The 26,628-nt window shown below is 39.7% G+C and overlaps 1 protein-coding gene and 1 long non-coding RNA gene across 4 annotated transcripts; one reads left to right on the forward strand and one right to left on the reverse strand.

Moving 5' to 3' along the window:
• pkig (protein kinase (cAMP-dependent, catalytic) inhibitor gamma) lies at positions 1–26,107 on the forward strand. 3 transcript variants are annotated; one of them, XM_085444999.1, is made up of 3 exons: positions 1–341; positions 23,093–23,274; positions 25,410–26,107. In XM_085444999.1, the coding sequence occupies exons 2-3, from the start codon at positions 23,121–23,123 to the stop codon at positions 25,490–25,492; spliced, it is 237 nt and encodes a 78-aa protein (XP_085301125.1). In that variant the 5' UTR covers positions 1–341; positions 23,093–23,120; the 3' UTR covers positions 25,493–26,107. The 3 variants fall into 3 exon arrangements, with proteins under 3 accessions (XP_085301125.1, XP_085301128.1, XP_085301127.1); XM_085445002.1 differs by lacking the exon at positions 1–341 and adding an exon at positions 10,049–10,204; XM_085445001.1 differs by lacking the exon at positions 1–341 and adding an exon at positions 17,506–17,657.
• Positions 4,445–6,921, reverse strand: LOC146685012 (uncharacterized). Its single transcript, XR_014917241.1, has 3 exons — positions 6,643–6,921; positions 5,951–6,062; positions 4,445–5,312 (listed from the first exon to the last, which is right to left on the reverse strand). It is a non-coding gene; the product is annotated as an uncharacterized LOC146685012 (long non-coding RNA).
• Positions 26,108–26,628: the final 521 nt, after the last annotated feature.

Below are 26,628 nucleotides of genomic sequence, written 5' to 3' on the forward strand. Positions count from 1 at the left end.
TGGTTTTGGCTCCAGCCCACAGGAGGAGTGGGAGCCTCCACAGGCTCGCTGTGATTGGCTCAGACACGACTAACTCCATTTTGGAAAACAGCTGTTTGAAGACACAACCTTTTCCCCGTTGTTTGCCGACAGTACCCTGAGAAGAAAAAAAATCACGCAGGTTTTTGCCACGCACTCTCTCTTCACCAGGGGTTGTGTTTTTTATACACACCATCCTGCTTCACTTTCGGCCGACTTCGGCGCGCTGCGTTTTTTGTCCGACTGCCAGGAAACTTAACTGGAGATCCATGGTGTTAGATTTCCATTGTAACAAGTGGATAGCAGGAGGAGACCCGACCAAGGTTAGTGGCGCTCTTTGTATTGGCGATGTTGCTCTTATGGCTGCTGCTTTAAAAATGTATTATTTATTGTTGGTTTGCGTGCGTAAAAAACAAAAAACAAAACAAAGAACGCTCATGTTTGGAGTGACCAGCCGCAGGGAGCTGTGGAGTCACGAAGCGAGCCTTCTACATCATGTTAGGAAGGCATTTTCCAGCCAGCGCAGCGACCAGCGTTAGACAATACATCTTGATTTGCAGAGCTGTGCGTGTCCACTGTACACACACTGCATCCAAACGGTATACACACGAACGCCTACTTCTACAAGGGCTTATTTTGTGTTGAGTTATCTTGCGGTTGTTAAAGATTTTCACATTTTTGTCTCGACAGAATGAGGCATTCAAGTGTGTCTATTATTCTGGCCGCCTGCGTGCTTTACATGCATATGTGTGTGTGTGTGTGTGTGTGTGTGTACAGTTTAAAGGGCTGGCATCCACGTCCCTCCCACACATTAGCTGCTGCATTCAGTGTAGCTAATGACAGACAGGATTGCTGTTGAAAGCCTTCACCTCCTCGCTCATCAACTGGGCTATTTCTACTCTGTCAATGCACCCAGATCACCCACCTCCCAGATCAACTTCGTCATCTATTTCCTTACTCAATCGAATAACGTGGGAGCGTTGACAGGAGGTTGCTTGCAAATAACCTGGCTGCTGAGTGAATTAGAAAAATCCCAGTCCAGTTTTTCTCCTTTTTAAAAAAAATAGGAAAGAGAAAGCAGAGCTGCTTGGAGATGGTGCTCTCAAGCATCATCATCAGCATCCTGTTGGGGATCAGCTTGGGACCCCCCACTTTACAGTGTTGCTGGGCAAGTGCCAGTGTTACTGGGCATGGGCACTGGTGAAAATAAACACTGGCTTCTCGCCTGCCTGGGGTGGTTTGCTTCACTGTCTACTGCGTGACTTTAAGTAAAAGTGCTCCCCGAGCCCAGTGCACAGTAATCCAGGCATAATAATAAACCAGGGGTTGTGATTAAGTCAAAATAATACAGCACAACCAGTTGTTTTATTGTCAGAGCCCGAGTGGGTAAGCAGAGGAATGAGCTTAAACTGCAAAAGCAGTGTTTGGCCTGCACTGATTTGTCCCTTTTTTCCTCAAGGGAACTGTTGCATATCACTACTGCATTTTCCAATTTTTGGAGAGATCGAATAGTAAAGTTGTGCATTATTCCTGTTTTAATGGATTAATAGTCATAAGTAAAGGCAATCATACTACAAGATAATGCGAAGAGAACCAAAAAATCTTAACATTTCAGTTTGCAGCCAGAGAATGTTTTACAGATGATTTCAAACTATTTTATGTTGGGTAACGCTAGACACATACAAATAGTAATTATGAGATTTTTGGATTTAAGATGTTAATGTTCCTTAAAAATATCACGTCCCAAAGAACTGGGTCACCTCAAGAGTTTAAGATTAAATCCTGCACAGTCTGTAGAGACTGATGTCGCATGTGGTTTTCTTTGGATCAGCTCTCTGCTGCTTCTTCTCCTCCCTTTGTACCAGCTAACCATACATGGTCTGTTATCTATCAAAAACGCCAAGGGGGCTGGAGAACAGCCAGAACAGAGAGTGCAGTGATGCTAGGAAACCCTGCGCTACTGGAGAGACACACATGCCCTGCTGACCTTGGACAGAGCCCTGCAGAGCTCATGCATTTCAATCAAATTTACACACAAAAAAGGCATGTAGAAGAAAAGGCAGACCACTTACCATTAGGATTACACGTCCTTGTAATTTGACTGTTAGAAAGACTTGTCCTGGGAGGCCTTTTAGTGGGTTACACATCTTCCAATTTGTGACACGGGCTTTTCGGAAAGCAGTTAAATCATGAGTAATCAGGTCAGGCCGGTGCAGTTATGATTGTCTGCAGTGCTGTATGGCCAGAGCTTTCAGAACCATTCTGCTCCTTTAAAATATGCCAGTAGATAGAAATCATATCTGCCTCTGCTGAGGGCTGCCAACTATAACATGATTAGCCTAAGAACATTTAGACTCCTATATCCCTGTGCTCAGCGCCTGATTAAGCACACATGGCATGGGGTGGGATGTGTGGCTGTTTCTATCACTCTTTCCTTTTCTGTCTGGACAGCTTTGTCGTATTCCACTTGTCCGAAGGTTAAACCTGTTTTCCTGAAGATTTTTTTTATTGTTAAGACATTATGTCTTTGTGGTGCTTTAAATGGAACTCTAAAGAAGTTACATTCAAGGCTTTCCTTTGCAGTAAGGACAGGACTTTGCTCCATTTAGCTAAAGCACGTAATCTATTCTGTGATTTGGTTCAAAACGTCTGCCAGATGTCAGCCCACTGCCCAGAACCCTTCCTAACACGTTTAAGATAACAGGGACCACAAAAGCAACAGCCTGTATCTGAGTCCATAGCAGTGACTCAGTGTTTTAATACTAAGTGAACACAGTGCTCTTGGTCTATTTTTGTATGCTTCCCCCTGTATGATCACGTGTTTTAATGTGTACATATTTTGTGGGGATTTGTCAGTTCAGCTGCGCTGACCTCGAACCACATTCTTTGCCCTGTGCACGGAGGCCATAAGTGACTCTGTTTATAGCTTCCTGGCTTCCCCATGAGGAGAAAATGAGTGCATCACTCTTTTGTGTCTTGTGTGACAAACAGGAAGATGCTTCTGCCGAAGATGTCTTTCTATTATTTTGTCCTTCCACATAATCAAAGCCAAATTTCTCCTTTTTTAAAAATTGAAATTGAATTAATCACAGACTGTACCTCATTTCTTGGGCCATGGGTTAATGATGTTTATGGACACAAATCCAGCATGTGCCATTTCCCACACACAAACTAGGATTTGTAGGAGAAGAGCGCTTCAGATCAACACCCACATGGTTCATTCAATGTCATTTTCCTTTCCCGTCACTGCTCTTTTCACATTGTCGTCTGTTGCCGAGCACTTCTGAAAGTCTTATCTTGCTGGCAGTGCTAAATGAAATCATTAATTATCTTGGTAATGTTTAATAATGATGGTGGAGACAGTGCCGATGATGATTTACAGGTACATTTGATGACTCAAGCATAGATATGTTTTGTGCAATAATCTTTTCTGGCATCGTTGTATTTTTACTCAGTTGTATATAGCATTCGTATTCTATTTTTATCTTATTGTATATTTTTATTCTATTTTATTCTACTGTATATAGTATATTTTATTCTATTCTGTACAGCTGTGTACTGTATTTATTCTTATTGTATTCTAATTTTTGCGTCATAACTTTTGCACTGTCCACTTCCTGCTGTGACAAAACAAATTTCCCACGTGTGGGACTAATAAAGGTTATCTTATCTTATCTTAAATAGCCACAGGGTGCATAATGGTCACATGTCATAAAAGCTGTTATGGTGATGTTGGAAAACCTTGCCAATGAAGCATGGGCATAACAAAGCTGTTCACTGATGGGTCTAATGATGCCTTTTCAGTCTCAGAGATGCAAGAACTGGGGGGTGGTGGATGGGGCATTAAGACCAACAGAAACAAATACCTTGTTTACACTTAACAAAAAAAAGCCAATTGGAACACAAGTGGAAAATCACAGGACTTTGCTTTTTAGCTTTGCTTCCAGTCATGCCTGTCATGTGTGTTCAGCTCACCACTGCGCTGAGATTTTCTTACTTCAGGGCCATTTCATCTAGAAGGTTTAAGGGCCAGTTATTATTGGTCTTTGTGCCAGTCATGTGACACATTTGTTTAGCAAGAGCTAGCAGACAAATGATTAAAGAACTAATATTTATGCCATGGCTGTTCCAATGGAGCACAAAGTCAACAGCGACTTGCAAAAGAGCAAAGGGCAAGATTAAAAAAAGGACGCCCACATCCTGCATTCATGACATATTTTTCCCTTTGCTTCCTTGTAGGGACACATTAGAGTTTCACTACAAAATAAATGCAGCCAAATGCACCTCTGGAAGGAGGAAGGAGCTTCAGATTACAACTTGTGTCTTTGGTTGTTTTCTTCTGTTTGGCACGGTCTTCTTTTGATCAAATCCCCAAACATGCATTTCAAAAGCAAAGATTTACATTATCGCCTTAAGTCTGCGGTGTCGAACATAGGCTTTCAAAAAGACTTGTGCTTTTGATGCATAATTCTTTCTCAAAACTCTGAAACAAATACAGGAATTTGCCTGGCGCTAAAAGCCTTAATTGGCATTATTAAAATTTGTTTTGCTTTCAATGTACAGGCAGACTTTCAGTTTGTACAAAGGAACTGTTTGAAACCTAGCTGTCAAAAAGTTCCTTATTTATCTGTCTGATACTTTAAGAGCTTCATAATTATTCATTAGGTGCCTCCTGCTTGTACAGTAATTTAAATATTAACATTTTTGCTCATTGAATTTGGTTTCAGTCAACTCCTGAGGGAAATCTCTGGTACTTCAGCGAAATGCTTTACAAATGTTCAGCAGCTGGCCCCTTAACACATCTGTCAGCTCTTTGGTGATGAGCAGTTGGTCTACTGTAGGTTTTTAGAGATTTTATTTTTTAACTGAAAATAGCTGTAGTTGCCCAGAAAGAGAATCGTGGGCGGGAACCAGAAATCGCTGTCAGTGACGTTCCCCCTTCATAGTCATTGTTTTTACATTGCCATTTGATTTTTATTTTTTTTTTAATCTAAATTACAGCCACTTTGGGGCAATTAAAATATAATTTAAAAAGCAGTGCTCTATTCCAAAATCAGTTTTATCCTTTTCTATAAAACATTACTTCCTCATAGAGTCACAAGGCATGTTGCGCCTTAAAAAATGTAGTCAGACCATTTCTGACTAACAGAAGAACAGGAAGTGGATGCTTAAGAAATCACAACCACAAATGTACAAATCTTCTCACAGCATTGCCACCGTTTGATGATGTCTCTGGACTGCGATGGAGGCTGTGTCCTTAAACAGCTTCACCAGCTTTACATGGCCTCGTTTTGCTGTTGGGCAAAAATGTCAATGATGAGTACTCGATGAGCCAACTGGCAGCTATTTTGCAGCATTTTTTTTTTTTTTTTAAAGAGGGTCAATGGATCTGTTTTGTTAAACCGTGTCACTGCTGAAATGTACAGTAACAGCTCTGAAAACAAACTGTCCACAGTGCAATCAAACCGCATCCAGTCAGAGTGTGTCACACTCAAGAAGCTATTGGTGAAGCAATGCTTACGTGTCTTGTGGTTTTTCATCCCAACTGAAAATTGACTCCAACAACTGAGTCCAAAGCCTTGTAAAGACTGGAAACCAGTGTGCTGGGATAGGCTACACCTGTGCGCCTCTGTCTATCTGATACATGGCTAGAGGAAATGGTTTGATACTGCATATCTGTTGCTATTAAAAGCCCCAAAGCTATTCCCTAATGTCTCTCAACTTCCAGACTAATGACATAGTTTGGCAGGGTCGCCTTTAAAACAACACATCTGTTTTTCAGCATTAAGCCTGTTGATTTAATGTAGCAAAGCTGAGTTACACCCTCTTACTTCAGCTATGTGGGCCTACAGCACAGCATCATCACAGATAGGTCTGAGGTGTTAAATAAACACAGTTTTAATCTGGTTGGAAGGGGACTTTTTAATCAAACCTTATTATGTAAATGGATTCCCATCCACGTGAACTGATGTGGAAGTAAAATTGATGCGTCCCTTTTTTTTGGCCCAGCAGGTCGGTGGAGCGATGATTTGATGAGAAACCCCCTTCATAGAAAAATGAAAATGTACTTTAATCATTTTAGATGGAGTGGCCTGTTTCAAATTCCATGTGATCGGAATAAAGTGCTGAAATCGTTGAACTGTTAAAATGGCGAGAAGGCAAAAATCCCCTAAAGTAAAAAGAACACCATGATCTTTGGATTTTGACAGGGAGTCAGAAGCTTGCTATCTGATTTATGCTTTTATTTGATCCACGTCAGTATTTCTAAGGCTTTGTTTGCTTTAAAATATTTTATTGTTTCTGAAAAGCTTTTCATCTGAGTCCCAGAGGAGAGGAAACAATGAGTAATGTTGATAAGAGGCTACTTGGAAAAACGTGGAAGGGAATAAAAATGGTGATCCATTAATTAATGAACCCCATTGCCAATTGTTTGTTAGAATAAAACCAAATAAGATTAATTGCTTAATACGTAGATTAATGGCCTGTCAAAAAGCGGTATATGAGGCCTGACTAGTGTCAAACTTTTACCGACAACTGTGCAAGACATTTTGTGCGACAGGTGGTCAGTACAAAAAAATAAGTAAAGTTACATTTGGCACACCTTTTAGTTCCTCTCATACTTACTGATCTCCTCCTGGGCTGCCTGCTGTAGTTCCCTTCTTGCTGTTTCTTTAATCTGTGCTTTAGAGGCATTGTGCTACATTTGGCAAATGCAAACTCAGTTGTTAATTAAGGGTTAATATATATTAAAATAAGGCAAAGAAAATTATATTAATAATAAAGGGACTGACAGTTATCGCGGACGCTGTGCTGGACTTGCACTTGTGCTGTCTCTATAAATGCTGGGAATATATCAGTCAGGTGGTGTGCTAATTATCCAAACAAGTCCAGACATCATGCACAAACTGACTCCGTCATCTCTGGCTCCCCCTCCCTTTGCGGCTTGTCAGACACACACACACGCACACGCTGATGTGTTCTTTCACCTTGTTTGTACCTCTGAATAGTCCACACAGAGAAAGCTTTTCCTGCTGGAGTGCCCACAGCATCAAACACCTAGTTCACTTGGGCGCACACTGTGACTTAATGTATGTACTATGGTTTTGTCTGACACATTGTATTCTTGTGAGTTTGTGATTCAAAATTTTCTGACTACAGCCATAAACAGTGAAAATTATGAAAAATGCGTAAGAGTTACGGGAGTTATGGACATTCTGTATGAGTTGGCTCCAGAGGGATAGGTCGAGGACAAATGTTTCTGACATGTGAATATTTGCGTGGACTTATGATCACGTAATTCTCTCTGTTGTCAGACAAGCAACCTAACACGACATACAGTATTCGTATTTTAAATCGGACTAGCTTGCCTTTTTATAATTTAACAGAGGGCTTATGTTTGGCTGACTGTATTGGAATGTAATAGTATGTTTAATTTCATACAACCACTGTAATTGCCTGACTTTCACCAATAAAAGCAGGAAGGAGGCAGAATGTTTTTTTGTAACAGAGAAAATATTCTAAAATCTGTGCAAGTTTTTGCTGCAGAACATTATTACTGTGAGACCACCAACTGGTACAAGGGCCCTCTTGAAACAGTTGCTAGTTATTCTGTTACTGTTACTTTTTTTTCATGAAAGAAGCACATTTTGAGAGATTAAATTTGCTCATACAAGTTTCAGAATTGGTTAAAAAATTTGAAAAAAAGTCACTTTTTCACATTTAAAAAAAAAAAAAAAGCTTCATCATAAAGCCACTACTATACTTTATTACTGTGATATTTACTCTACAGTTTAAAAACCCTTTTCTTTGTTTTGCTGTTTACAGTCATTGTAATACAAGAAATTCCATCCATACACTTTTATAGATGTGCATCATACTTACATTGGTCAGTCTAATCTAAAGACCTACATGAAGCTCCTTTGTGAAGCTTTTAAGTTTATATTTTGATGTATGGTAATGGTGCCATGGCAAGTTTTGAGGTTTAAAGCTGATGTTGTTCCACTGCTGCATATTTTGCGCCACATCATATCATCTGTAGTAATACTGGTATATATTTTTACATGATGTAAAGTGTCATGGGTTTACTGTCCCATTGCGCACATGACACGATCCCCGGCATCTCTGAGAGCGATGGCCTCCATTGCATCAGCCTCTGATGATGACCAAGTACCTAAAAAGAGGGCTTCTACAACAACGTCAAACAATGCAAGAAAGCTGTTCCTGCTAACGGTGGAAACAACAAACTTGTTTCGGCACCCAGGCAAAAAAAAGATGATCAGACCACGAAGGCAGCTGAGAAATACAAGCAGCTAGTCATGTGTGGCCCAAAAATAAACAAATGGCTCCGCCAAGGATTGCTGGAGCACTCTCTAGTTACACTCCATATACCAGGAAGAGCAAACAGTGGGTTGAAATTACATGGTGGAAAAGGAGAACTTTAAGGAACTGGTTTAAACCCCCCCAAAAACAACTCAACCCAAGATGCAATATCCTAAGAAGACAAAATTTTGAACCTTTAAATTTTATTATGTGACAGTATAGTGGAGGCTTATGAGTGTAGTGGCATACCTAACAAGAAAAAGATCCCCGGTTCAGTGCCTGTTCAATTGCTTTGGGGGTTATGTCAGAAAAAGCATCCATTGTAAAAATCTGCTAAATCAGACAAGTGGAGCTACCCATGACGGCGAGCCCTTGTGAATAACAGAGCAGCCGAATGTAGCTTTCATTGTGGAGGCTCCTGAATAGTTGGAAGGTTGTTACTTTAGTTATTGCAAGCACTTAAATTTATGTATAAAGACTGGCAATTGTAACTAAATTGCCTGAAAAAGACTTGGCCTAAGCCTCATAACAATCTCTCACACTGCTTGAATCCGCTACTGTGAATAATGCTGTAAGAGGGGGGAAAAGGAGCTCCTTGGTGTTTTGTTCTTATTTGATGTGTGATGTGTCACTGTATATAATGCTAAGTCACTACTTAAACGGTGTAATGCTGCTCCTGCTACTGCTGACACATTGTGCCTATAGATTCACATTAAATGAAGTCTGTCATCAGTGACAGTCGCCCATTAGAAAAGGATGGAAAAAGCACATAATTTTGTTTGCTGTAATTGATGCTGCTGCCCGCAAGCTGCCATCACCAATAAAATCTTCTTTCGTATTATTTTTTTCTGTATTGTCGTAAATATAATTATCACAAATTTCCTTGAAATATTTCAATATTGAAATATTGTATTTCCTTAAAGTATTGTATATCACTTGCCCATATGTAACTCTATATAATGCAGATAAAACTGTTATTATGAATTCATACCCTGTGATTTCTGGACTCTGCTTTTTGGATGCCATGTGGGGTGGAGTGCTAAATTATAAGCTAGCACTAGCAAATTACATTCATAAACTTTACAGACAAATAAAGTACTGGAATTTCATTTACCAGAACTGAAGCACAACAAAAGGCACCAACACCACAAACACTGCTGAGAAGTTCAGTTTAGCGAACACAGGTGCAGCATCGATTCGCTGCATCTCCGTCTGTTAGGACATCTGTCAATAACTTCAGATTCCAGATGGATGGAAAAGAATTCACCCACCGTGTAGTGTTGTGAAGGGGAAAACTATACACCTGGACTATCTGTATTATCCATAAAGGCCAAAATGTTTTTGTACCAGGCTTTAAACATTCTTTTTAATGTTGTAAAGTTTGGAATTTTAACAAACTTTGCTCAATTTTGAAGCCACCCTCAAGTGGCCATTAGAAAAACTGCAATTTTTGGCACTCGAGTGTGTGTGTGTATGTGTGTGTGGTTACTGTTCTGCACACTGTAAAAACCAAAGCTTTTCTGTATACCATCATGAATGATATGGAGTAAGGTGCAATGACTGCCTCTGCTCTTTCCTTTTTTTGTATCGGCGTGTTTGCTCACGAGGAGGGTGACATATGTGCCTTTGTATCTCCGTCAACTCAGCAAATCGAATCACATGATGCCCACATCCTCCTAGACTTGTGGGAGAAAAGTGTGATGATGTAGCTGAGTGGAATTACTTGGCAAACCTCAGACGCAGCAGGGCTGTCGGGGCAGGTGAGAGGAGCGAGTCGTTTTCTTCAAATTATTTCCAGTGCAGCATAAAGAGCAGCTGTGTTTGGTATAATCACATTTCTGGCTTTGGGACTGAGACGTGCCTGACTGTAAGTCATTTTCTGGTCTTTGTTATTTTATAAGAGAGAGGATTAATGGGTTGAGGGAGTTGTGGGTAAAATCCCTCTAACAGGTGGTGCATTAGGAAGTAGCCAATATATTGGTATAGTAGCCATTTATTCTGCTACAAACTGGTCAAATGTGTGCAGCTCACGAGCAGGATGTATTGTGTGTCTCAAGTTCTCAAAAAAAAAGTAATGAAAACATTGGAGCCTGTGAGGGATTCTGTCTTTATTTTTAAAAGCACAATAAACATGGATGCATTCCTTTTCTGCTTCTCTCATCCTCCCTTTTTTTCCCCTTTCAATAACCTCATGGATTTTCTGTCCTCATCTGCTTTCCATTCTCACCTCATCCTCATCATTTTCCTCTCACCCACCTTCATCACCACCTACTCTCCAGTCCCCTCACTTACCACTTGTCCTTGCATCGTCCTCCACCGCACCGCCGCCGCCGCCACCTCCTCCTCCTCCTCCTCGTTAGCTCAAGGGTCTTATTCAGCCTCCAGTGTGTGTGCAGAGAGTCTGGGAAAAGAGAGGGCATAAACAACACAGGCAAACAAACCACCTGCTTCCTGTTGAGGTCTCGTGTTGTTAAATGTGCGGACAGAAATAGAAATGGGCAACCTTGCAGCAGAATTAGAAAAGATGGAACGGACAGTGGGAGGAAAATCACAGACCTGCACAGCAGTTAAACACCACGGTTCCCTGCATACCCTCTGGATTCCAGAGAAAGAAGGCTCAATCACACCTGAGGACGTATGGTAATGGGGTGACAGGAACTAATTGGAGCTGAAGAAAGTAATTGATTAATTGACTGAGTTACAAAATTAATCTCCAGCTGAAGTGGCCCAAATTCAGTCTTCTTTGTGATTATACGTGAATCTTCCTCATACCGTACAACAAGAGCTGTCTTTGCTTCCACCCACACTAAATCTAATTTGTTTTGACCAAAAATATTTATTCATAAGTTATGTCAAATACAAACAAAGAAGAAAATCTTGGCATCTTAGAAGAAAGACACGAAGATTTTTGCCTTGATTTAACAGCTGTAATCATCATTAAAGCTGCTGCTCATTCATTTTCTGAAATTTGTTGATTTCCTAAGTGTTTCAGATTTCCAAACATTACATTAGCAAGCATTACATTTGGTTAAATATTTCTTTTTCACGCAGATTTACAGCTTTTCCGTCTATTATTGTAAAAATGAATATTTCCAAAATTTCAAGGAACCCAAGCACATTGAGAGAAAAATGTCAGATCCTCACATTTAGGGAGATGAGAACGTCTGCTTGGATAAACAATTGTAACCGTGTAGTCCAAATATGTTATATTTATTTATTTAATTTTTTTCAGAAAAAGGTATTAAAATCAACGGTGCAGTTCATTATTTTATCACTTGTTGTCATATTATTATCCTCTTGCTTAATAGATTAAAAAGTGATTAAAAAGAGAGGGACTTGACATTATCAAATTTTAAAAAACAAACAACCAAACTGACTTAATGTTAAAAGGGAACTGTTCTACTAATAATAGTACTATTAATCCTTATTTTTTTACTACACCAGGCCTTTGTGCAGCTCCTTAAATCAGCCACTGCACAAAAGCTGTTTTAGTTCCCTTCCCCCCTTCGTTCAAGCCAACCTTCTTCTGATTGGCTGCCTGTCATACATGCAGGCACGTAGGTGGGGCTTCTGTGCTTACAGCCAAAACTGTGTGCTCCAGATGACCATATTAGGAATATTCCTTTCTATGACATCATGCAGATCTAAGGGTGTAAAAAAAACTGTCTGAAACTGAACATTTAGAGCAGTCTGAAGCCTGAGCTTTTGGCTCACAATGTTTACTTGTAAATATGCTTATTATAAATGTTTAATGTGAGCATCCACCCCTGTAACGGAATATAAACAGCATGTATTTCATTGGTTGGTTGACTGAACTGCAAAAACCCAATAATGTAACATTTCAGTGAACAGAAATATATACAAGGTGTGGGAACATGATATATTTAACACCAATTTTTAACACTAATTTTTTATTTTATTTTATTTATTATTTTTTTTATTTTTTTACAATATTTTCACTAAATATTCTTTTCAGCTATTTTTTAGATGGTATAGCCGCACTAAGTCCTTAACAAATCAAATCCCCCTCGGAGCTGCTTTATATAGTCATGAATTATTTTGTCTTGTTAAGTAAACAAGACGGTAACTGTTCAGATGAGATAAATTTCAGGGAGCAGTCGTCTCTTTTATTTGCTTTGATTGTATTAGATGAGTTTGCGTCTGTGTTTGCTTCTGATAGTCATTCATTATAAAATCGGTTTCTCCTGACAAATTCGTTTTTGTGACAACACTGCCCGTGAACAGTCTCATGAAAGATGAGAATCTAAGCGAACAGTTGCTGCAGCACTCTGAAACTGAGATGAGAGAATTTTTTTTTCCCCCTTGCTTAGAAAGGGGGCCATAATCATGGCCTCATTTTACAGTCCGGTTGAAGCACCTGCTCCTGACTCAGCTATGAATCATGGTTGGCTGATGGGAATCAGTCACACCCATCCTATTGACACACACCCACACACAAATACAAACCAGGGGAATCCCTATAGCCTGAGGCAGAAAATGCTGCTACAGCAGACTGTCTCATATATCTTGACACTTCTCTCTACTGCCTGTGAAATACTCATTGATTACAGGTTATTTGGAGTACTGTGTTGTACATTTAATATCTCTGGTAACGTAACCTTTACTTACCTCCAGAGAGGCAAATGTGATCCCATTGTTTTCTTGTGGATGGGTATCGTTTGACACAGCAATATCATGATGCACCGGCTCCCCCTCCTCTAAAACGAGTATCGATTGCCCCAGCTGTTGCTAAGTGAGCTGTGCTAACAGAAGAGGACACAGTCTATAGTAGAAGTATTGTCTGTCTCTTTAGTCTTGTTTATTATGTGGCCCTGCCATCTGCTCAGCAGATGAAATAACTGAGTAGATTTAAAAAAAAAAAAATCAATTTAAGTTGGTGTGAGCACACTGACATTTTAATGCCGAGTTAGAGGAGATCTGTCTCCTTTAATTAGACACATTCAGCAAAAGCACGTTATATAAAGGGTTTCCCTTTTCAGCAGTTGTTACTTTTTGAGCAGCAGTAATTAGTGTGGCTTATGTTTGATAAAATAAGTGGAAATCATGCAAGGCTTTGGTGTGATTACCTCAGAATGACGTTATAAATAAATGTGTAAAAGAATAGCTCAGCATTTTAGGAAACTGATTTAGATTCCTTTTCTGAGATGAAAAGTGTGCTCACTGTGAAGGACTAGTAAGGATTTGGTGCACAATCTGAAATGAAGTATGATGTAATGGTGGTCAGAAAACACTGAAAATGGCTAGTTGAAAGGGAATTCCACTTTACACATGTACTTGAGGACTGTGTATGAAAAGAGGATAAATAAAGTCCCTGCTCTAGTGGGAGCTCTGATAAATGTCCTCAGGTTGTGTCCCTTGAATCAACTTTGCTTCTGGTTGCAAATGGGCTTGTCTCTGTTCAGTACTAGAAACCTGAGGCTGTGTTAGTCACTAATGGCAGAAGGCATCAAAGGTTGCAGTGAAACAGCCAAAAACATTGCCATCCAGATCTTTTCCTAACCACTTGTCCTTTACGTCAATAGACAAGGGCATGAGGTCAGGACAAAAGGTGGAGGAAAATTCATAAACAAAGACAAAACTAATGCAAACCAAGTTGCATTAGAACCATCGCTTCACTTCAGTATAGCTCGGTATTTTTATTTGTAGTGAACTTTTCTAATGTCATCAGGAGATTTGCACAAGGCAACGACTTCATAACAAGCAGAATAAAATGAAGCAATGCTGCATTGTTGTTCACATATACTGTAGGTTTACACAAATACGTTAAAGTTCAAAATGTATTTACATGTTAGCAAGTTGCACAACAAGATGCAAAACTCACCAGTAATTTACATGATTTGCGTCAATCGTCACTGGTTTATTTCCATAAATGGTCAAATGGTGCGTCACATTGAATTGTGGCTTATCTTACAAGTGGCGCTCAAGTGTATCCTGTAGCAAAGGAAACATGGAAGCACCTTTCCCTAATGTTTAGAGAATTCAACTATTTAATCTTTAAGGTCCCCAATTCCTCTGTTTAGTCAACTAGTCTATATAAAATGAAGTATTGTTTACACACACAGTGATCGATCATGTTACTGTGACTATGAGGCACTGGCTTCTAAGAAAACCAAAGGGTTTAATCATACAAGTTTCAGAATGGGACCCAGAGCTGCTGCAAGGGAGACTCGAACAGTGACTTCTGTCTCTGAAGTCTATTTCTTATCTCACCAAGTGAACTGACCAACACTGATTAGATATGTGTCCAGAGAGGCAATTCAATTCAGTTTTATTTACATAGCACCAAATCACAACAGTCAACTCACGGTGCTTTATATTGTAGGGTAAAGATCCTGTGGCAGAATATAGTGTTTTAGATTAAAACAACAAAAATAACCCTATAAAATCTTGTAATACTACTCTGTGTAAGAGAGGTGGATGTTGTGTGGCTGTTCACAACCTTTCAGTTAGTAAATTTCTTGTTAATCAAATGTATTTAAAAAACACGTTTCCTTTATTGCAATACTGTGAGAAATATTTCTTGCTGGATGTGTTTGTGGATACAACATCAATATCGGGCCAATCAATATGATGTCAACCATGTTTGTTGGAAAGTCAGCTGAGTCAGCGGTCCCCAACCCCCGGGCCACAGACCGGTACCAGTCAATGAGTCGTTTGGTACCGAGCCACGAGAGTTGAGGCTTGGGTGTGATTTTCAGGGTTTTTATCGTCATTTTTTTTAATCGTTTTTGCCGTTAACTCTGTTTCCCTGGGCCTTTTCCCATGTGCTATAAATAAGTCTTCTTTCTTTTGTACTAGTACTGGTTTTATTTTGTTGTTTTTATCCCTGACACCTTAAAGGCCGGTCCGTGAAAATATTATCGGACGTAAACCGGTCTGTGGCGCAAAAAAGGTTGGGGATCGCTGAGCTAACTGATCTGTTGTGGCGACATGCTGGCGTCTTGTGACCTCAACAACTAAGAAGGAAGAATGTTGAGTCATTACGTACCATCAGCCCACCTGAAACACTGATCCTGGCATCCTGGAGAACAAAATGAAGAAGACCTCATACTTAACCACACAGGATGCCTGTAACGTTTCGGATTGATTTTTTTCTGACCACCAAGACTTGTGTTGGTTTAGTAACTCGCTGAAACTCTGACCTTCTAATTCCCTGAAAGCCAGTGCAGCTTGAAGTTTCTCAGGCAGGGGAAGAGATGGTCGATCTGACTCCTGCTAAAAACAAATAGGGTCAGGGTTTTTTTTCTTTTCTTTCTTTTTCTATATTTTTTTAAGACATAACAAACGGACAACTCTTATTCACATACGTTTTGACTGAGCTTTGATCTTGGGATAATACAACTTCAGTGTTTTGTTTTTTCAGAATTACTTTAAAGATTCTACATGTCACCTGTCCAAGATAAAAAACAAAGAGAAATGCTCCTTAAATGATAATCCTGAAAAATACAGTTGTTATAGTCTAAGTATGGTGGACGAGTTCCGTAATTTCACATTCAAACAAAGAAACATCCAGACAGGCAACAGACTGTGGCTGGGGTGGATATCATCTATTAGTATCCTTTGGGCTTTTGGACAGGCCCCAATATTACTGATGCTTAAGTGAAGCTCGGTGATGACCAAGCCTTTCAGTCCTGGTCTGTGCAAATCTCATTCAAGTTTTGAATCTTTCCTGTATGACTGCCTCTCTAATGTGCAGACTGTATTTTTAGAGTCTAAAAAGATCTCTTAAAGCTGACTTGAGTTAAATAAACATGCTTGGGGAATTTTATTTAAATTCTAATCTAATTGATTTTAAATCAAATACAATACCACAAATCAATATGTTAGGGTAATAGGTGAATTGGTGATTCTAAGGTAGGTGTGAATACGAGCACAAATGGTCATCTGTCTCTGTTAGCCCTGCTATACACTGCTGATCTGTCCACGGTGCACCTCTTGTCCAATTGCAAGTGTAATATCCTGCAGGCCCAACGTAACCCTAAATCGGATAATTGGAAGAAAATGGAATCTGCAGACAAGTTGACTAATCAAGAAAATAATCTGCAGTTGCAGCCTTACTTGCAATGTGCTGTGAAGCGTTTTTCGAAAACGCCTTTTCCTTTTTTCATGTCTTTGTACAGGCAAAATGCTTCATAGTAAAATCTTTAATTTGTAGCTCTTCTTAGAGGAATATGATGGTAGTCAGTGTGGGAGTTGGAGTCATTTTTAATGGTGGAGAACTCATTTTGGAGCAAAGCCATTCATATGTGTGTTTTTCTCCAGCACTGATCTCTCTTGAGAAACAAATGCTGGGAATTGATCTTTGAAGTGCTCAGGCTTACAAAGTGGGGAACCACAACTTAGCTGCTCTTCTGCTTGCCTGCTGAGATAATCTGTCCGAGTGAGATTGATTTTTGATTTGGCTGAAGCTTTCTGAAGATGCAGCTCCTTTTTGTTTTATTCATAAGTTCACTCATGACTCTTCCACAGTAGCTGATGCTAATAGCCTTGGTCAGCCTTCTTATCTCCGGTTCCTCAGCTGATTCATAATGCCTTAAGGCGTGGGAGCTCAGTACGCTCATTTAGGATGGCAATTATATGAGAGTGGCAGTGATCGTTCTCGGTATCTCCGCTCAGTGGAGAGGAGATGGGAAATTGCATTGAGTATCCAGTGTTATCAGTGATAATTCTGCATGTCTGACAGAGAAGATGGAGGCTTCTACTGTGACTTAATCGTAATCCTCTGATTTTAGTGCCGGTGTGAGAGAGAGGTGCTGAAAACCTCTTTACAGCAGCGTCTTATTGTCTCCTCAGCAGGGAAAGTTTTTCCCAGTGCACAAGTAAAAGGCTACTGAAGAGCAAAAGCTAATGGGTTGCCAAGTTGCAATAGTCACTTCACCAGGGGAAATTAGGTCTTCCCACCCAGCCTGGGTCCTATAAGAAGAGGAAGGATATGGGGCACACATACACACAAAGTTGAATGGACAGAGCTTTTATTTATTTATTTATGAGAGGAAGACCAGGGAGGAACAACAATGCTAATCCTGATGAGGAAATACAGCTCCTTTGTGTTTGGAGTGGGCTTGTTGTCAAGCAAGCAGCTGCTGACATCATGTGAATAGACAGTGCCCAGACCACATTTCAAGGGGGCTGAGAGGCGGCGAGCAGGAGGGCAAAGAGCTGAGCACACTAGTGTTATGGTGCTCTCAGAGTGCAACGCTCTGCACTGGAGGGTGAACCGATTCAGGAGCGTTTGTCTTAAATACTTTGTGTCTGTGTGCAGGGACCTGAGAGGAGATGAAGCAACTCTGATTACTTTGGTAAGAGAGACAGCTTGACGTTAATTCTCTGTCACCTGTTTTAATGCACTGTTTGTACGTAAATAAAACAAAGTTTTAGTATGTGGAACTGCAAGCTAGTAAAGATTCAAATCAAGAAGATGTTTGTGGTTCTTTATAAATGTGGAAAAGTGACAAACTGGCAGAAATTGAAATGCTATATATTTCAAGCAGTTTGAACAGACTCAGCTTCTACATTAGAAGGATTGGCTTCTTTAATTTGCTTATAATCACAGTAAACTGAAAATTGTTGTGTTTTGGATAAAATGAAGTCTTCTCGCAGGCATCTGGGAAGCTCAGACTGGCATTGTGTTGTTAATATAGTAATTATTGTGTTCTCTGTTGTAGCTTTCGTTTGGGTAATTATTTTCAAGATTAATCTTCGTTTGTTGGAGGGTTAAACAAATACACACAGAAGGATCATTTTGATGTCTTTGTACACCCCGACGTGTCCAGCGAGCAGTCGAAACCCCAAAACATTAATTTTACTGTTTTACAGTAAAATAAAAGCATCAAATTCTCACAAAAACAGTTGAACGTATTCCTCTGTTAAACCTTGCTAGATTGCAAATACATTTTCTGTCAGTCAACCAGCTGTTTAGTCAAACAATTCTTGTTAACATGATTCATTTGTTTGGATTTTATTAACTCTAAACCACCAGAAATAGGCCAGTGGAAATTTTAAGATGAGGCAGATGACTGTGATATGGAGAGTTTTTGCCTACTCAAGGACTTCTCAAAAACTAGTTGACTGAGTTGAAGTTGGACAGGTAGATGGCCCTAATGGATGTCAGAATCAGCAAAGAAGTTGGTCTTTGTGTGGGTTATGGCAGATAATACAAGCTTATTACACACAAATCAGGCTTAAAAGGCTCCGCTGGGACTGAAGTGATCTTGCCTCTCTAATGGGCCCAGCATAAGTAACTGTGCTGACTCATATTCCCATAGTGAACTCAAAGGCTTTTGTTTCTAATATCTACATGCCCCAACCTCTCCGGTTACATGTCACCTCACCCAGTGTGGTCACAGTTCATGTTTAAACCTGTCAGAACCCTCTCTGTATACAGTTGATGTTGCTGTTGTACATGTTTTCTTCAGCCTTTGCTTTCATTCACAATAGGCTAAAGTGTATTGTGTGTGTGGGATAATACTGCAGGAATATGAATTTGAATTGGCATGTTTCCCTGAAAGTGATTGCCTACATCAGAAACTGTTGAAAAAAGGAAAAAGAAGGGGAAAGAGAGGAGTTCAGCTTGTGAGCTGGGATGTGGCAATTTCCCTTGGAGTGTTGAGTTGTTATATTGTCTCAAGTGTATATACACACACACACCTGTGACATTTGTCTGGTGGCAGTGTTTCCAGCTGCAGCAGTGTAGAGTTTCCCTCTGTGTACTTGCCCTGGGTTTTCGCATAAAGGCGCCTTTTTAATCAAACTAGGACATGCACTTTAAGAGCACCATAAGTCATAATTCCTGGAATTTAGTACTGTTGACATTTCCACATGAAAGCGGGGGATGAATCAAATCTGTGTGGAAGGTGGATTTGTTAAGCGTACTGTACAGTGTATCTTTAAAAGGCCATCTAGATATAAGGGGCAGGTCTGCTTATCTTCTGGACTTTTCGTCTATCAGGCAAAAATGCCAAACAGTTGCTAGTTTCAACTTTGTAAACATGAAGGTTTGCTGCTGATTGTCATTTATTATAAGTTTAGGATGAACATGCTTTAGTTTTGGGGTCATGATTGAGCACTTTGAAGGCATCACCTTTAAAGTAGGTTGGTTGCATGCAACCAATCAAACAAGACCTGTAGTTAACTACTTTTAGAAGAAAGGTTCTTGAAGTTCTTTTTTTAAAATGTATTTATTTTTTATACAATACCTTGCACCTTAGTAACTTTCCATATCCATTTGCATTATACAAATCGCGTCATGTGAACAACAGCCGCAAGCTCCACTGCTTCAGTCAGTCGAGCCAGCGCCACAAAAACAAGTTCATCATCGCAGTTGGTTGTGTGGATATCGGTATCGAGTGAGATGCACCACCATTAAACCGCTTCCATCACAGCTGAGACCAGACAGTCAGGCACAGAAGAGTGTAAACACCAGCTGAAGAGCAGAAGGCATCATCACCATCATCATCGTCATCCCTCCATGGAAACCTGTTAATAATCTCATGGTAGGATTTGATCCACATGTGCAAGGAAGCCAACTAATTAAACAAACAAATGGCAATTAAATGAGACTTCCATAAGCCATATAACAACTGGGCTGGTGGAGAAGAAAAAGGCATAACAAACCACACAAGTTCAGTCATTGCTGCACTGAACACACAGTCAGTGTTCGCTGTTTGTTCGATAGATCTCCCATTAAAATCTTTCATTCTGTGTAGAAATTGCACTCATTAGGAGCATGCCTGAGTGATTGTTTTATAATGTGATGTGAAATCGTTGTCTTCATAGAGCATCAACTACAATTTAAAGAAACTGATATGCTGGTTTGTCTATTAGCTTTTCTTTTCTTTTCTTTTTTTTTGCAGAGGATTAGATGAGAGGCTAGATTGTCTCATGTTTGCTTTGGTGCATCTGCTCACTAGTCCAGAATATCACTCCTGACGTATTATAACATGTTGGTTTAATCACGTTTGACTTAAAAACATAAAAACAACAATTTGCATTTTTATGGGGAGGTTATGAGACAGCTGACAGCTGGAATAGGCTCCCGTGAATCTGAACTGGATAAACGGTTAAGAAAGTGGATGGGTGGTTATGAGACAGAGTGCTTCTTGGCTCGGAGTATTTTGTTACCTTATGTCAGATCCACGCAAGCCGTTTTGCCCTGAGTTTACAACAAAACAAGCTAGCACGCAAATATTTTTCACACATCGTCTTTGAATATTCATTGGAATAACAAACATTCTCTTAAGTGGCTGTAACAATAAAGAGTTTACAGTAAATTAGCGTCCCTTGATTTTATTAGGTACTAACAGCTCTTGGTGATAGTTTTTGGAGCTGTAGCCTGTGTTTTCATTTTGCATTGTCATTATGCCTCTATTGTGTATGGTGTTTGCTCCATTGAAGGAAGTGGGAATTTTCCTTCAAAATTCCTCTCCCTGTAATTTGTCTTCCTTTTTTCCCCAGTCAGCATTCAAAACCAAGAAGATATTCAGTTCATACTCTTTAAAACTGGAAACACTGCTACTTTGTTAAGCAATTTAATTTCAACAATTAAACTTATTGTTTCATTTTTAAACAGTGTTAACTACACAGTATAACATGTGCCCAGTTGTGCACCTTTACCCAATAAACTACAATCTCAGGATAGGTTTGAATATTATGGCACTTACATAAATTTACCACAGGATTAAAACCACCTTCCTAAACACGCATATAGAAAAAGGTCAGGCTATTTTATAGGCTAGCCGTAACATGATAAAGCAAGGTGAAAGACCCCGCCCATATGTTGTTCAGACCTTCTGTTTGTGAGGGGTATTCAATCAGAAGAAAGTAGCCTGAAAGTGAAGGGGGATGGGCCTCAACAGCTTCAAACATTGGATAAGGTGTTGCATCAAGGTGATTGTGAGATACAATGTTTCTTTAGTAAAGTCCAAGAAAAGAAAGTAGCATAATAGTCCACTTTAAAGGGAATTCCTGGACCTGAAGTTTCCCATCAGAACATTACATTGCTACTAGATTATGTTTCCCACTTTGCCCGTCAGTGTTTTGTTTTTTGTTTTCTTTGTGTGTGATTGATTAGCACTAGTATAATATCTCTTTGTGTCTTTGTTCAGTGTAATCCAGAAATAAAGGTATAGGATTGAACTTGCTGAAAAGAAAAATCAGAAATTTCACAGATGTTTTCCTGCTAATATCAAGATTAATTGGTGGTTAATGAAAGCCTCGATTGTTTGGGCTCCAGGAAAAGGTGGTACTTTAGGTGTACTAATGAACCTGTGAGACACTGGTCTCCCACGGAGATTTTTAGTCACCAATGACTGTATAGCTCTGCTATCTAGATGACAATCTATCAGAGGATCACACCACCATCTGCTGTCGTGAATACAGAGTGGCTCTTGTGTTTGGTAGAAGCACTCAGGGAAATGCCAGTAGTCCAGAACTCAGTGACATTTTCAGAGGTACTGCTCTTACCTACGGGGGCTTACAGCCTGCCCTTCACTGCAGATTTCCCAGTCAGCATTGCCTACATCTGCAGCTGCTACTGACCTCTCAGTGAACGACCCTGGGTGCTTCCTTTTTGGCATGGTGCACACGCACTGTGAAAGAAAAGAAAACAATTGCGGGACCCTTTGAACGATACAAAAGGAATGTGAGTGAAAGAGTTTGGGAACAGACTGGCCCCAGGTCAGCGTGTCGTTTCTGCATCTGCCAGCTCATTTTTATTCCCCTCTCATTCCTCAACTCGCCCTCAAGTCTGTTAAAGATTCATGGCTTTGCTGTTTAGCTGTTCAGTTGTGACTTAACAATGTTTCAACAGAGAGTTAAAGTCTGTAGATGTAGTCATGTATGCTGCACATACAGAGCAGAGAGGTCTTTGCTCTCTGTGCTAGCCTGTGGGGGGACCTTCAGGGAATAAAGCTGTAGGAGAGCAGCAGCTGTGATGGCATTTGCTGGCAGTCTCTGGGTTTCCGTGACCCCATGTTTGCATCAGAGGACTACTTTCTTATCTTTTCTATCACTTTCTTTTCTGGAGCAGTATTATTATTGTTCTTGTCTCTGAGGAATACTGACTCTGTAGTGTCTTAGTGGTTGGCGGTGTCCATGACCTAGTTAAGTATGGAGTGAGAACAGGAAGCAGAAGAGGAATAAAAAGCTAATGGGAGCTTGATTTGGTTTTGTTTGTTTTGTTTTGCTGGGACTCTTTCTGGCCACATCCCTGCTGGGGGTTTTTTCTTAATGAGTTTAGGTTTTTACCCTTGTTTTCCACATTGACTGGCACTCTCTCAAGCTTTCACCCTTTTCTTTCTTTTTTCTTTTGTAAGTACGTTTAAGACAGACAAATTAACTCTAGTCGACAGGCCCCACTGTTAGTGAGACCCCCTTTCCCCAGTGTAATTAGGATGACTAATTAGCACAGATGTTAAGAGTGTCATTAATTGTATACCAAAATAGAAATTGCAATTACGAACACCTTCATTAATCTGTTTATTAATTTCCTCTTGGTGATCCCTCCACTGTAGAATTGTTTCTAAGTAGCTGCTTTTTTTCTCCGTTTTGGTTATTCTTAGTGATTTTTCACTTACTTACCAGTATTTTACATGTCTTGTTGGCTATACCGAAGTAGAAATGCACAGGATAAAGTGGAAAAAGTACACCCACGGCTTTGAAAGGAGACAACACAGTGATTTATTTGCTTCTTGCAACACTTCCATAGCCATCTGACACCCCCTCCTCCCTCTGGCAGGTGTAATGAGAGCGCTGGTCATGGGCAGATGATGGATGTGGAGACGTCGTATTCAGACTTCATCAACTGTGATCGCACAGGCCGCAGGAACGCAGTGCCCGACATCTCAGGAGAGGGGTCAGTAGCGACCAGCACCAGTGAACTTACCAAAGACATGGCAGAGATGGACCTGAAGGCTGCAGGTCAGTAATGCCACATCAGAATGAATGTGTGTTATACAGTGTGAAAGCAAATCAGAGAAAATAAGCATATAGTTTTTCATATTACAAACAAAGAATTTGCTTGGCAAATACTGGCCGACAGTATAAAATCCAAAGACTGTATGTAAAAGATGGACATGACTTTGGGATTGCTCATTTGTTTGTGGAGCCTTAGCCAGTTGTTAACGCTACATAGATATCAGTTGTTTAGCAAGATTAATCTATTTATTTATTTGTTTTACAACATTAAATGTAGGTTTCTTAATTTGGAACATAATGACAAAAAAAAACCCCAAATAATAATATTTAAAAAAACAACAATAGGTCCTTAGAAGGTATTAAATCATTATAATACAACTTCATATGAACGGTAACATATGACACATTGCACCATGTCATTATTTTTTTTTAACAAAAACTGAGCCGAAATGCAGAATTGTGCATGAAGAACTACCGTAAGTGTCCCTCATGATTCGATAGCCTGTAGAACCACTTTCAGAAGCAAGTGCAGGCATGCATGATCAAGTTTCAACTTGATTGCCAACGATGGCTGAACCTTTCTTCTTTTGTCTCGTCTGTCCAAACCAGAAGTCTTGCGGTTTGTTCAGAAGCAATCTTGCAAACCTAAGATGCCATGTTCTTTTTATAGACAAGAGACTTTCTCCTGGCAACCCTTCCAAACAAACCGTACTTGTTCAGTCTATTTCTAATTGTACTGTCATGAACTTTAAGGCTCGTTGAGACCTGTCTGAAATGACTGAAATGGAATTCTTGGGGTTTATTGTAATTTTTCCGAGCATTGCACAATCTGACCTTGGGGTTATTTCACTGGGACATTCACTCCTGGGCAACATATTGGATTTTTTTCTGCTGAATAATCTTTGTAGAATGATAGACTTATTCAAAGTGTTTGGATATGGCCGTACTGATGCACAGAAATAACTGCTTCTTTAAGATCATCATGTTGGCTTCTGTATTTTCATTTTTGTTATTTAATATTAATAAATCACAGCATGCTGTTTTTTTATGTTGCTCATCTGAGGTTGTATTTTAATTATTAACTAATTTTAAAGGAATTTTTAAAATGATGTTCAGAGGTGTAAAACGAGTACGCATGAGGCACAAGGTTAGAGTCTGTGGTTAGACCAGTTTGGGTATTTGGTTGACTGTAAGAAAGATTAATTGATGCTGATGAGACGCCACCTAAATCATTTAAATGAATTAAAGTCTAAAAGTAAAGAAAAGTCACATTTTCTCCATCCCTCTGTGATTACAGTCAGGCAAATAAAATAAAGACATGGCTTTAAATCTGAGAAGGAAAACTATTTTTGAGTCTGTTGGAGAACAGCAGTGAGAATGTTATAGAGGCCTGAGCTACATGAAGATTTCACACTACTAGAAGTCCTTTGTTTTGTTGTTGTTTCTCACAGATATCTGTAAAATTCTTCCAGAATCGCACCATTAATCTGCCAAATCTTCTTTCTGCCAGACCGGAGCTGAAAGAACTGTTGTGATTTCTACTCTGAAAAAAAAAAAAAAACAGTTTAACCACAATTCATCATCCTGAAGCTAGTTGAGAAGAATTCCTGCTTATCTGTGCAAGGCTATTACTTTGATCTAAGCCACATTAAAGTCTTATCTCTTTGACAAAACACCGCCTGTACTAGATGCACCAAAATATATCACAGAAACACAATTTCACTCAGTTTGTGGTCTCGGTGAGATTTGATTGTTGTCTCAGTGTTAAATTAATTGTAACTGCAGCACAGTGACACATCGTTGTGGCATCCTTCGGTCTTAGTCAAAGGTCTACTTTTTAAGAGGAAGGTGTCTTAATGTCAGTTGTACCAGACTGCATTGTTGTGTGTTACACGGTTGTTTTTGCTGGTTTTGTTTTCAGTCAAAGACAATTTTCCCATAAGTTGACAATTAAATGACCGAGATAAATCAAACCACAGGATGCTGATATTGTGAGAAGAGTCAAAGCATACTAACACTGGGCTGCTGAAGGAAGTTGTATTTCCTTCCTCAGGATTCTCTTACTACTTGGATTGCCGTATCTCTTTTAGAGTGAAATTAAAAGTATCTTTTTTTTTTTTTTCTCCCTGACCTGGCAGGAGGAGACCCAGGGTCCTCCCCAGCCCCAGAGGCGGAGGGCTCCAATAGCCAAGCTGCCCAGGGAAGCGGAGGCCCATCCTAAGCTCAGCCAGAGACCGAAGGGAGGCAGAGAAATGTAGAGAGGAAGCAGGTGAAAGTAGAGAGACATGGAGTAAGGAAATGGAGAGTGTTGGTATTGGTTCTCTTGACTGGACATGAGGACACTTTCGCTCACTGCCGGCCTCTTTGGAGCTTCGGGGGCTCCAAATGTTCGCCTTTTTATTGAATCCGATTGTACCACGGGGAACAGAACAGAGTAGAACTGACAGCTGAGATGCTGCGCTTTTGCTTTATACTCTGTTAGTTATTTATATTCCTGACGAGAGAAGAAAGCACAGAAACTTTGGATTAAGGTCTGCGGAGATGGACTGAGCTAAACAGAATTCGTTCATAACAACACTCGAAATGTTGCTCCAGCCTAATGTGGGACTGTCATGGAGGGGTATTCATTATCATCTGTTTGTCATTTTCTTTCTATGTATGTGTGTGTGTTTGTGATCCTGGTGTTCAGTTTCACCGTCGAGTCTTTTCTTTATATATTTACCAACATAGTCCCCATTTTACTGTCGTGTATGGAAATTCATATTTATTGCTAAATGTTCAGTGATAACTTTGTGATAGCAATTTTCTTTGTGTAATAAAATACTTATGAATTACTGCAACGTTTGTATTTTATGTTTTTGTTGATAATTAACTATATTTTGCAGGCTGCCGTACTTAAAATCTGAACCAGAGCAGGCATAGAAGTTGTGAAGGTGGTGACTCTCAGCCAAACCGGGATTAATGATTTCGGGGTTAAGCTGCACCAGAACCATAAATAAAACTGAACGCTGCTTTTGTGTGTTTTAGTGGCCACAGGAAGCTAATGTTTACATTTCCACATAGCTTGGCCCCTTACTCCCATTTATCTCTTCATACAATAAAGAAATCTTTAGTTACAATATTTGGGGGTTACGAGGCTTTTGATAAATGATTAGATCACAGAGTTTACTTCATATTAATGATCGGGCTTCCTTTGAAAGATATTTAAAGTTACTGTTGATTTAAACTGTCACAGAAAATAAATGATGGCAAGCAGGAACATTTTATAGTAGCTTTTATTTTGTTTTCTTATAAATTCCATAAATGTGGTTATAAATGGATGTGCTTTTTTAAAAATTTTTAATAAATACATACATC

Source organism: Copadichromis virginalis, linkage group LG20 (genome assembly GCF_057382275.1).
Source record: "Copadichromis virginalis isolate Kocher_CV1m ecotype Utaka linkage group LG20, C_Virginalis_male_GT1.1, whole genome shotgun sequence".
NCBI classification, from domain to species: Eukaryota; Metazoa; Chordata; class Actinopteri; order Cichliformes; family Cichlidae; genus Copadichromis; species Copadichromis virginalis.

Bases quoted from the DNA above. Each gene is read 5' to 3' on its own strand.
- pkig (XM_085444999.1), top strand. From the start codon at position 23,121: ATGATGGATGTGGAGACGTCGTATTCAGACTTCATCAACTGTGATCGC. The intron at 23,275-25,409 runs GTCAGTAATGCC...CTGACCTGGCAG, and splicing joins GATGGACCTGAAGGCTGCAG to GAGGAGACCCAGGGTCCTCC.